Source organism: Rana temporaria, chromosome 4 (assembly GCF_905171775.1).
Source record: "Rana temporaria chromosome 4, aRanTem1.1, whole genome shotgun sequence".
In the NCBI taxonomy this organism is placed as follows: domain Eukaryota; kingdom Metazoa; phylum Chordata; class Amphibia; order Anura; family Ranidae; genus Rana; species Rana temporaria.
In genome coordinates, this window is record NC_053492.1 from 351,147,128 (window position 1) to 351,159,864 (window position 12,737).

At 40.1% G+C, this 12,737-nt stretch overlaps 1 protein-coding gene across 1 annotated transcript in view; it reads right to left on the reverse strand.

Moving 5' to 3' along the window:
* The window catches only part of BIRC6 (baculoviral IAP repeat containing 6), a 347,923-nt gene that overhangs the window by 260,161 nt on the left and 75,025 nt on the right, over window positions 1-12,737 (reverse strand). Inside the window, exons 14-17 of the mRNA XM_040347806.1 lie at window positions 9,915-10,046; window positions 6,872-7,003; window positions 5,201-5,376; window positions 4,951-5,081 (exon numbers count right to left, since the gene is read on the reverse strand). Of these exons, the coding sequence (XP_040203740.1) occupies window positions 4,951-5,081; window positions 5,201-5,376; window positions 6,872-7,003; window positions 9,915-10,046 (571 nt within the window). The remainder of the gene's footprint in view (window positions 1-4,950; window positions 5,082-5,200; window positions 5,377-6,871; window positions 7,004-9,914; window positions 10,047-12,737) is intronic.

Below are 12,737 nucleotides of genomic sequence, written 5' to 3' on the forward strand. Positions count from 1 at the left end.
GTTGGTCACAAAGATAAGCCCTACTTTATTTTCACTGTTTCCAAGAGGTCAGTGGAGTTCTTTTCCTGCATTTTAATCTGTAGCCAGTATTTTAAGAGAGGCAATGTGCCTTTAAAAAGCATTTATACCCCTTAAAAATGTTCCAAATTTTGTAATGTTACAAAAAAAAAAAAAAAAAAAAACACACAAATGTATATTGGGATTTTATGTGATAGACCAACACAAAGTGGCACATTTGTGAAATGGAAGTAAAATAAATGGTTTTCAAAATTTTTACAAAAATATATAACTGGAGAAATTTCCTGAAATTCATAAAACCAAGGCTCATCTAATTTAGTAACACAGTACAACATTTGTATTTTTTTTAATAGAGTGGTTCATATTCTCTGCTGGGGACTACCTTTAACCCATATTTCAACGCAATTTCTCCCTCTTCTCCCCAAGCTAAATCTGAAAGACATGCTGAACATTCAGAAAGTCCCCCTCTGTACGTCAGTTATTGGTACATTCTATGGCCTCTCTGAAGGATGAATCTTTTTAAATCAATTCCAGTCTACAGTCATTATTCCTAATGAGGAAAAACGGTTTATCCCCAATGTGGTGGTCTAGTGCAGTGTTTCTCAACTCCAGTCCTCAAGGCGCCCCAACAGGTCATGTTTTCAGGATTTTCCTCAGATGAATTGATCAAATCACCTGTGCAAAATAATGGAAAGCCTGAAAACATGACCTGTTGGGGCGCCTCGAGGACTGGAGTTGAGAAACCCTGGTCTAGTCTACTCCTAAATTAGTGGAATCGACAACCTCTGCTCAGATCCATCACTGGGTGAAAGGGTTCTGAAAGCACTCGGGCTTTCACATTGGGATTGCAGATGAGGCTTCGCTTGAATAACGCTCGAATGACGCCCCAGTGTAAAAGAGGCCTTATTCAGTGGCTTCATTACAAATTTGGAAACACCACACCCTGTTTGCTATTGCGCCTTGAAAATCTATGACTAGCTCGTCTTACACTCCACTGCTGCAATTGATCCCTTTATTATAGCACAAATGGACAAAATGGTTGTAGCGCTCAGTTTTGGCTTTCGCAGTCTGATAAAACTTCCTGCTTCTGCTCTCGTGTGTCCGTCACGTCAGTACACATGCGTGGGAACCTTGCTTAAATTGCTGAATGTATAATATACAATAAGCATTTATTCAACATGGTCTTCAAGGGACAATGGGGGTTTTTTACTAAAGGCAAATCCACTTTGCACTACAAGTGCACTTGAAATTGCACTGAAAGTGCACTTGGAAGTGCAGTCGCTGTAGATCTGAGGGGGACATGCAAGGATAATAAAACAGCATTTTAGCTTGCACATGATTGGATGATAAAATCAGCAGAGCTTCCCCTCATTTCAGATCTACCCCCTCAGATTTACAGCGACTGCTTTCGTAAATAACCCCCCAATGTCTCTTCAGATTTATTCTAGATACCATTTACCATGCCACTTGTGACACATGCACTCTCTCAGGTCAAAACAATAAAAAAAAAAAATGTAAGGAGCAGACTGCAGGGTCTTCAAATTTTCCGATTGTTCTTTCTTGTCACTCCCTTGACATTCTTTTCAAGACCGTCATAGGCTTATTTCCTGTACAGTCGAATACCTTGGTACTCAGAAGCGACCCCTCTCTCTGCATGAAGATGATCTCCCACTTTTCATTGTGGGACTTTTTTTTACGGAAATTTTTATAGCTTGCATAGCCGACAATTGAATTCAGGGAACTGCTCTTGAATGCTGCAAGCTGGAGCTCAACTCTCAGCCTCCTAGATTTCTCATACGCATTTTTCCTTAGTCATCGCACAAATCAGAAAATCTCAACAGAGCTCTCTTGGGTCCTCTATACCCAAGTGATTTTGCTCCAGTTCCTTTGCAAACTGTTCACCCCTCTACCTCGGGTGTTCACCATGGTGCTGGGGTCTTATTGAGCCTTACTGTGATCTCATGGCATCCCCATTATGGAACAAGACAACCCCATATTAAAGGCCTAGTAAAAAAAACATTGTCAGACAATGTAACTGACTGTCCAGGCATTACAGCAGCCATTGGGATGCATCTGGAACCTTCAGATAATGTTAGAATTATTTGAAATATTTTGTGTTTCTTCCACAGGAGAAACTTCAGACACGCAGATCTCAGATTTGAACTGTCCAGTCAAGGATTCATCCAACTATGAGAGTCCTAGGCCAGAGGAATATCGTCGTTCAAGGCTATGCGAGTTTCAATCTACACTTCAACAACGTAACATTTTGTTTAGAGCCAAATTATTCAACAGATCAATACATTTGGCACTGACAACTAGTTAGTCCCGGGTCTAGCGACCCAGGAATCCAACTCAGGCATCGGAGGGGGCCTCAGTTTCCCTAGACCTCCAACTCCGTGATTAAGACCTTTCATATATGCGTTTCTTCCGCAGCTTCCCACTGTTCATTTCATTTGGACTCCATAGGATACAAATCTGGTTCTCTCTGTGCCTCAACAATCACCATTTGAACTCAGGCATCCCTTTTACCATTCTCATCCACAAGGTGGCGTTTCTTGTGGTCACTTTTGAAAGTTGAGTTTTAAACTAAGGGCCCTATGTTACAAGGAAATCTATTGGTTCTGCACTGGGACAAGATGTTTTTAGGGCCCAAGACTTACTTCTTACCCAAGGTAGTTTCTACTTTTCACCTCAACCAATACATTGTTCTTTCAACATTTTATCAGTAGCCAGTTCAAAGTATGTCTTACCACATTGTCTGTACATGATTTGAGCCGTTTGACAAATTGCCCACTCCTCAGTTGGACTGCTTTAGGACATCCTAATAAATTTAAAAAATCTTCCCAAATATATCATACCACAGAAAAAGTACAATAGAATTTTATGAATTCACTATAAAATGATTTTCTTGGAGTCCATTTAGGGACACAAGTCCCAATCCCCTGTGTTTATGATCATGCACTGTACTTACTATAAACTCCTATTTTAAGGTTCATTAAGGGAAAAGGTAGGTTACACTGCTGGCTACAGGAGGGTAAACACTAGCAAACAAAGCGGTCAGATTTAAACTCTGCCACTCTTATGCCCCAGTTATGTGGAAACACAATAGCAGGAGTGGATCATAAAAAACAAAGGGGTGGAACCAGTGTCCATTTATTAAGCTAAAACAATTTAATAAATAACAATTTAAACCTGTTTACATCGAGAGAGCTGTTCCTGATCACTAGGAACAGCAGATCCATCTTTAATTCCCTGACAGAACGGGGATCTGTCTGTTTACATCGACAGATCCCCGCTATGGCTCTGAGGAACGATCGAGGGTCGCCGGCAGATGTCACAGCCGCATCGGCTACGGCATTGCGGGCGTGCGTGCCCCCTATAGCTCTTAAAGTGGCCAATGTACACCTGCGCCAACCTGCCACAGTATAATGACAGCAGCTGGTCGGTAAGAGGTTAATATGACTTTTTACGCTATGGTTTAGCCACCCAGGGTTAACCTTTGCTCTTTTAAATTACCCAGTGCTTCAATATGTTCCTAAAGCACTCCCATTTTTACTCAGCGTTTCTAAGATTTAGTCCCATTTAATATCTTGCAATATTAGAGCAGTTTAAAAAAGTTTGCTTGCCTGAAATTTTTAGTTTTTACTACCCTCATTCCTTTTTTCCTACGATTTTACTATGAATGCAATTATCCTACGGTAGCTAGTTCCCAAGTTGTCCCATATTTCCACATCTGCGACCAGTTCGGATTTGCAATTATAAAATTTCCCTGCCTTGCCACCATTTCAAAGTGTGAAAGGAGATCCAACCCGTCTTCCTTTAGGTTGGGGGCCTGTAACATACCCTCACTATTAAATTCCCCGCTTGATTCTTCCCTTTGAAGTTCCACCCACACAGATTCCACTATGCTGCATCACCGATGTCATTCTTCCACCCATAAATCATTCTTGATATATAGGCACCCCCCCACCCTATACCTTCCCTGTCCCTCCAAAGCAAGGAATACTCCTAGTTATTTGCCAACCAGTCATGTGATCTGTCAAACCAAGTTTGTTATTTCCACAAACTCCACATTCTCCTTGTGTAACAGCAGCTCCAGTTCATCCATTTTGTTAGCTAGGCTCCTAGCATTTGTGAACATGCCACTGAGTAATGTACCAGTGCTTCCTCAGGTATTCTGAGGAAGCAATGATGGACCCGATTGATTCCATGCAGAATTTTCACTTAAATGAAGACATTGAGTGCCTTTAGATACAGAATGGGGCAAATGCCCCCCTTTGCTTTGGGAAGAGTGAACAGGTTCAAGAAGAAATGCTGAAATCATAGGACCTGACCTGATACAATTGGTTAGGATTCCTTGAGAGAGGAGTAGTGTAAAAGCAGATTAATGGTCCGCTAGTCTTTGCAGAGAAGCTGTAAGGCTGGATAAAATGAAGCAGGGCAGAGACTTAGAATTCTAGGTTGTAGACCATATGACACCAGGTTGATTTACTAAAATTGGATTGTGTAAAATCTGGTGCAGCAGTCCATGGTTGCCAATCTTCTTTCCAACTTCAGCTTGTTCCATTAAGCTTTGAGGAAAAAAAAATTCTGTAACAGATTGGTTTCTACACAGAGCTGCACCCGATTTTGCACCAGTTTTGTTAAATCAACCCCACCATGTACTTCACCCATGTACACAAGTTTTGTTCTGGTCAGATGGTAGCACCAGTCAGTAAACATGCACATTTACTGTAGGTAAAGGAGGCATCAGGGCTGACTTCTCCATAAAAAGAATATGCTACCGTCTCATTACCCATTGTTTAAGAAACATTTAAGACCTCTTGTGATGTGTTGTTTTTAAAGGCTATAGTTTGGAGGGAGGGGGTGGCCTTGAGGAAACTTCTTTCAATATTGGTTTGAAAATTGGTCCATAGCAAAAATCTAACATACCTTTCTTTTGGGATACATGTCTTTTTGAAGCGTCTTATGGTGACAGAAACTTCCTGAAGCAGGTCACATCCCCTGAGGTTATCAACTTTCCGTGAAGATGTGCCGGCATCAATTTTTGCTGCAGACTTATCCTTTAAAAATGTTGAGAAATTTTTTTTTTTAGTAGTGAATTGTATTGACAAAAGAAAAAAAAAAAAAAAAATGAATACCTTGTGTAGTGCTGCACAAAAATACACCTCTGTTCCCTTACCTTGCCTGGAACAACCTTAGCCAGTAATGAGGCAAGAGAATGCCCTTTCACACTTTGTGGCTTCAATGAAGGTATCCGTACAACTGGCCGGGCTCCATTACACAGGTCCTCTACTCCTCTATCATTTGCAGCCTTCACATGAATTAAAAACGAACGGTATTTGCCACCAGCCATGCCTAAAACAAAAATATTAACATTATTTCACAGATCAAAGAATCTGCTGGGACAGTCCCTTATTTTTTTGGGCAGAGTTACCTGAAGTGGGAGGGCCATTATACACATCAGCTCTGCCAATTAAAGGCCCGTACACACAATCGGATATTCCAACAATTGTCCAATGGACACGCTTTGTTGGATAATCTAAACGTCTGTATGCTACAATTGGACAATTGTTAATCAGAGTTTCCGACAACACAATGTTGGATGGTCATGCTCTCAAATTGTCCGACAACAAATGTCTTCTGTCCGATCGTGTGTACACAAATCCGTCGGACAAAAATCCAAAGTACAAACACGCATTCTCAGAACTAATGCTAACCATAAGACAACATTAGCAGAAGTTGCCCAAAGGGTGGTGCTAAGGAGCAGAAAAAACATAGTTTCAAGAATGTTGGCTGAAAAGGTTCTGCCGTCTGTATGCAGAACAAGTTCACGGCCAATGCCCGTCGGACAAAAATCCACGGATTGATCCTATGGAAGTCTGATTGTGTGTATGAGGCTTTAGAAACCATCAAAATACTGTATCTGAAAACAATGGGAGCTAAAGTGGCAGTAAACATTTACCAAGTAAAAAAAAAAAAAAACTTGTGCAAGAGTAACATAATGTGCTAGTATACCTCGCATATTAGCACATTAAGAAATTACTTGAAAACAAAGCCCTCTAGCAACAAGGCTTTCATCTTTACAGGTTTCATGTAATTTAATGGCTGGGCCACCATGTCATTCCCATGCATGCGGGTAAGCTTCATGGACGCGGCATGAGTATGCTGTGCTTTAAGAGTGCATCACCAGTGACGTCACCAACAAAAAAAAAAAAAAGAAGAAGAGAATCTCTCCAATGGTAGACATTTAGGAGATATTCTTTTTACCTACAGTCAAGCTTTAGTATAAGCTTAACTGTAGGTACAAGTGTCCCAGTGGTGTTTACTGCTTTAAACAAGCAAATATACGCGTTTTAATATGTGTCCAACAAACATAGCTATGACAGGTTGAGGAGCAGCCACACAGTGTCCCCAATGTCTTCCCCAAACCTACTACATGGGTAGAACTTTATAGTGTTTAGTGTAATGGTATAAGATTGTTATTAATACTTATAGATACAGCTCTAGAAAGCAACAGCACAGAAAACTGACCCTTACAAAACTTTTATAAAATTTCACCAAAAGAAAATGTTGGTACTTTCAAGCTGCATGCTAAACACCAACTGAGATCTCAAAATACCGTACATCCCAAAAAGGCCTCAAACACCTAAAAAATATATACTATGCACACGCAGAATGATTTTAGCAGGCAACATTTTTTTTTTTCAATGTACATAAAGTTTAAAAACACATAGTTAATGAGTACAATAGCAGTTTAAAGGCCCCACTGTGGATAAATACAAAAGTTTTACAAACAGGCGAGTTTCAATTTCAAGTTTTGTTTGGTAAAACAGGAGAATATCCGACTTACCTTTTACAAGTTTAGGACTGGTTAATGTTAGCATACCAGCATGACCGGACAGATCAAGGCCACTTGCTAGCCAAACAGGGCCACATAAGATATCTTCTTTGTGCTCTTCTAAAAATGGACACAACCTTGGGCCTACCAAACAAAACATTAAGAACGATTACTGACAAAAGAAAATATACACGCATAAAAATTGAATTAAGCCTAGACAAGGGACTGGATGACAGGCTCACTATCATTTAATATATGCCTTTATGTTCAATTTAGTTCCCGCTTAATTTTGCCCTCTGATTCTCTCAGGTCTTGCATAGGGGCAGCCTCCAAACCCCTTGTGGTTACCATGGTTGGCACAAACAAGCAACAAGAATGAGCAAGTCCTGCCACCTGTGAGGCCCCGTGTACAATGCTGCTGCTAAACATAAGTTCAGAGGCAGTTGGGTGCTTTTTTCAACTGCCCCTGAACTCATTCAATGATATCGTATGTGTACATGTACACAGGGTTGTTTATAGTCGTTTCTAGGCAGTAGAGATGAGGCTTTTTTTGGAAAGCAAAATAAAAATAAATGAGTTCAGATGCCAAGTTTAGAGGCATTTCAAGGCATTGCAAGTGGCTAAACGTGGTAAACCACGTTTAGCAGTGTTTCGTTTAGATGTTTTTCGCCATTTTAAAAATATATATATATTTTTAAACACTTCTAAAATGCAAACGCGGTAAAACGTCAGTTTTAAACGTGGGTTACCATCTGTCAAGATAAATCGTTCAGGAGAGGTTGTAAAAACGTCCCATGTACATGAAGCCTAATTGTACTATACACAGTGAGATCTGTGTAATGCCACAACTTGCACAGAAATATTTTGTGCCTGAACCATACCCCTTTTTCAAATAAGCAACAGGGAACACATAGGCTTAAGAGATATTCACCATTAAGTTTCAAATAAATAAGTAAGTAAAAAATTATATTGCGAGCATTCTACATTAACCACTTCAGCCCCAAACCATTTCGCTGGCCAAAGACCAGAGCATTTTTTGCTATTCGGCACAGCGTCGCTTTAACAATTGCACGGTCGCGCGGCGTGGCTCCCAAATAAAATTGATGTCCCTTTTTCCCCACAAATAGAGCTTTCTTTTGGTGGTATTTGTTCACCTCTGCGGTTTTAATTGTTTGCACTAAATAAAAATAGAGCGACTATTTTGGAAAAAAAAACAATATTTTTTACTTTTTGCTATAATAAACCCCCCCCCCCCCCCCCCCAAAAAAGCAATACGCGTATATTGATTGGTTTGCTCAAAATTTATAGCGACTACAAAATAGGGGATGGTTTTATGGCATTTTATTTATTTCTTTTTTACTAGCAATGGCGGCGATCAGCGATTTTTATCGTGACTGCGACTTTATGGCAGACACATCGGACACTTGACACATTTTTGGGACCATTGTCATTTTTACAGCGAGCAGTGCCATTACTGTAAAAATTACACTGGCAGTGAAGGGGTTAACCACTAGGTGGCACTGAAGGTGTTAAGTGTGTCCTAGGGAGTGCTTCTGTTAGGGGGCGTGGCTACAAGTGACACGTCACTGGTCGCTGTTCCCGAGAGGGATGGATGTTTACACTTGCCTCTCCCCATTCTGCAGCTCTGTGACCCGACCGCCCGACACCGACGCACCCCCGCACAGTGGGAATTTCAAATTAATGTATATATATATATATATATATATATACATACACATGCGTTATACTTTGCCCAGCCGTGCCATTCTGCCGACGTATATGTACAGGAGTCAGTCGGGAACCGGTTAACCACTTCCAGGCCTTAGGATGTACTTTTACATCAGGTGCAAGCATTTATATACCAGGATCATGGCTACAGCTGCACCCATGATCCAGTATCAAAATATTCAGAAGACCAGCTTTCAGGTAAAAGTGATCTAAGCAGCTTTACAGCCACCCAGTCACTTTTGCAGGGATGGGAATGAACCTCTGCTTTCAGAAATTACAGTATTTATACCCTTTGAAAATGTTCCACTTTCTCATGTTACAACCAAAAACGTAAATGTATTTTATTGGGCTTTTATGTGATAGCACAACACAAAGTGGCACATAATTGTGAAGTGGAAAGAAAAATGATAAACTGTATTAATTTTCTTTTTTACAAATAATGTGAAAAGTGTGGTGTGCATTTGTATTCAGCCCCCTTTACTCTGATATTCCTAAAACAAAACAAAATGTGATAGATAGATAGATAGATAGATAGATAGATAGATAGATCTAGTGGAACCAATTGCCTTGAGAAGTCACCTAATTAGTAAATAGAGTCCACTTGTGTGTAATTTAATCTCAGTATAACTACAGCTGTTCTTTGAAGTCCTCAGAGGGTTGTTAGAGAACCTTAGTGAACAAACAGGATCATGAAGGCCAAGGAACACACCGGACAGGTCAGGGATAAAGTTGGAGAAGAGAAGTTTAAAGTAGGATTAGGTTATGAAACATATCCTAAGCTTTGAATCTCTCACTGTTCAATCCACCATCCGAAAAAAGGAAAGACTATGACACAACTGCAAACCTACCAGGACACGGCCGTCCACCTATATTGACAGGCGGAGCAAGGAGAACATTAATTAGAGAAGCAGCCAAAAGGCCCATGATAACTCTGGAGCTGCACAGATCCACAGCTCAGGTGGGAGAATCTAATTAGTCGTGTACTCCACAAATCTGACCTTTATGGAAGAGTGGCAAGAAGAAAGCCATTGTTGAAAGAAAGCCATAAGATGTCCTGTTTGCAGTTTGGGAGAAGCAATGTGGGGGGACACAGCAAACATGGAAGAAGGTGCTCTTGTCAGATGAGACCATAATTTAACTTTTTTTCCTAAAAGCAAAATGCTATGTGTGGCAGAAAACACTGCACATCACCCTGAACACACCATCCCCCCATGAAATATAGCGGTGGCAGCATAATATTGTAGGGATGCTTTTCTTCAGCAGGGACAGGGAAGAATTAACCATAAAATTGTCTTGATAATGGATACATTAAATAAAAAGTACTTACTTAGTGCGTCATCTACTTCCATGCTTTGCATGTCCTCACTTAAATCAACCAGGGTAGGTTTTCCATTTCTCTGAACTTCCACACTGAAGGCAGGAGACAACGGAAAGGAAATAGGCCTATCTACAGGGGCTTCTAAGAGAAAAAGAAAAGCGATCAGAAGTTGGAACACAGATGTATATATATACGTACGATCATAAAAGTAAAAGTCACTGCAAGCATTCATTCTGATTAAAACAGCATGCACTGGTTACCGCCAGGGAGGAAACAAATACCAGAATTACTTGGCCTGGCCCTATATTTATCTGCTCTGAGGTAGAAGGGTAGTTGGGCATCTCTCAAATTATAGAACTGACTGACTTTACCGATGTCAGGTGAGTAACGAGGCACCAAGATGTTAGGATTGGATAGCTTTTGTGGGAGCGAGTCAGCTGACAAGGTAGCGATTCCATTAGGAAAGACAGGCAATCCTCTTAGCAATTTTGGAGAAGGCCGCTGACTCTAGCAGCAAGCGGCTCATGTCCTTGCAGTTTTCCATTCTGCATCTTGTAAGGCACCTGGCTACAGATGCAAAATTAGCCATGAGAAGAGAGTTTAAAAAATTCTCTTTTAACAGGGGAGTCCAGGAGGTTGTGTGGAGTTGAAAAATGTGACAGGAGTCACTTTGGGTGGGGGGCCCATTGAACACAGATTCCCTTGAAAAAGTTGGGAAACCCTTGCTGTGATGGTTTATTTACAGTGCATTGAGAAAATATTTATGCTCCTTGAAATTTTAAACTAAAAACATAAAATGTAATTTATTGGGACTTTAGATGATAGACCAACACAAAGTGGCACATAATTGTGAAGTGGAAGGAAAATGATAAATGGTTTTCAATTTTTTTTTTTACAAATATGTTTAAAGTGTGGCATGCATTTGTATTCAGCCTCCCTGAGTCAATACTCTCTAGATGTGCAAAGCTGGTAGAGACATACCAAAAAAGACTTGCAGCTGTATATGCAGCGAAAGGTGTTCTACAAAGTAAACCTTTTGCCCATTCTTTGCAAAATAGCTCAAGCTCTGTCAGATTGGATGGAGAGCATCTGTGAATATAAATTTTCCCAAGTCTTGTGTAAACATACCATACCAAACCAAAAGTGTCTTAAAAAAAAGTATATATATATATATATATATATATATATATATATATATATATATATATATATATATATATATATATATATATATATATATATATATATATAATAAAAATAATAATAATAATAAGCTATAATGAGGGCGTAAACAGCAGCTGACTTCTGTAGCGTATCCAGCGCCCAGAAAATGTTTTAAAATGTACTTCAATATATTTTAAAAAAAATAAAAGTTTTGCCACAGATTCTCAATTGGATTTAGGTCTGGACTTTGACTGGGCCATTCTTAAACATGAATGTGCTTTGATCGAAACCATTCTGTTGTAGCTGTATATTTAGGGTCTTTGTTCTGCCGGAAAGTGAACCTCCACCCCAGTCTCAAGTCTTTTGCAGACTAACAGGTTTTTTTCTAAGATTGCCCTATAATTGGGTCCATCCATCTTCCCGTCAACTAACCAGCTTCCCTGTCCCTGCTAAAGAAAAGCATTCCTACAACATGATGCTGCCACCACCATATTCCACAATGGTGATGGTGTGTTCAGGGTGAAGTGCAGTGTTGGTTATCTGCCACACATAGCATTTTGCTTTTAGACCAAAAAGTTAAATTTTGGTCTCATCTTGGCATAGTACCTTCTTCCACGTTTGCTGTGTCTCCCACATGGCCTATCGCAATCTGCAAATATGACTTATGGCTTTCTTTCAGCAATTGCTTTCTTCTTGCCACTCTATCATAAATGCCAGATTTGTGGAGTGCCCTTTGGACAGATTCTCCCACCTGAGCTGTGGATCTCTCTCTGCAGCTCCTCCAGAGTTACCATGGGCCTCTTGGCTGCTTCTCGGATTAATGCTCTACTTGCTGACCTGCCAGTTTAGGTGGACGGCCATATATTTGAAGGTTTGCAGTTGTGCCATACTCTTTCCATTTTTGGATAATGGATTGAACAGTGCTCAGAGAGATGTTCAAAGCTTGGTATTTTGTATAACCTAACCACGCTTTGAACTTCTGCACAACTTTATCCCCGACCTGTCTGGTGCGTTCCTTGGCCTTCATGATGCAGGTTTGTTCACCAAGGTTCTCCAACAATCCTCTGAGGGCTTCAAAAACCAGTTGTAGCTATACAGAGATTAAAATTACACACATGTGGACTCTAGTTACAAATAAGGTGACTTCTCAATGCAATTGGTTACACTAGATTTTAGATAAGGGTATTAGAGTCAAGGGGGCTGAATACAAATTAAAGCCACACGTTTCACATAATTTATAGAAAAACGTTTAAAACCATTTATCATTTTCCTTTCACGTCACAATTACATGCCACTTTGTGTTGGTCGATCACATAAAATCCCAAAACATTTCCGTTTTTTGGTTGTGACAAAATGCGAAAAATTTCAAGGGGTACAAATACTTTTTTCAAGGCACTGTATATGCTGATCATATATTAAGATTGCTAGCAGTTTTTTTACTTCATAGGTAGAGTTGTCACATTTTTATACACTGAAGAACCCGTATATGTATTATTTGATTCATCATTGTGTTGCTCAACACTTTATCAGACAGCACCACTGGTGGTGGGGAGGTTGTGAGCCTTGTCAGATTACTCAGGAATCGCAATAGCACAAAGTCACCATAACCGAAGGGACAGAGAGCATGGAAGTACCACAAGGAAAAGCAGGAGATGAAGTTAGATTCAA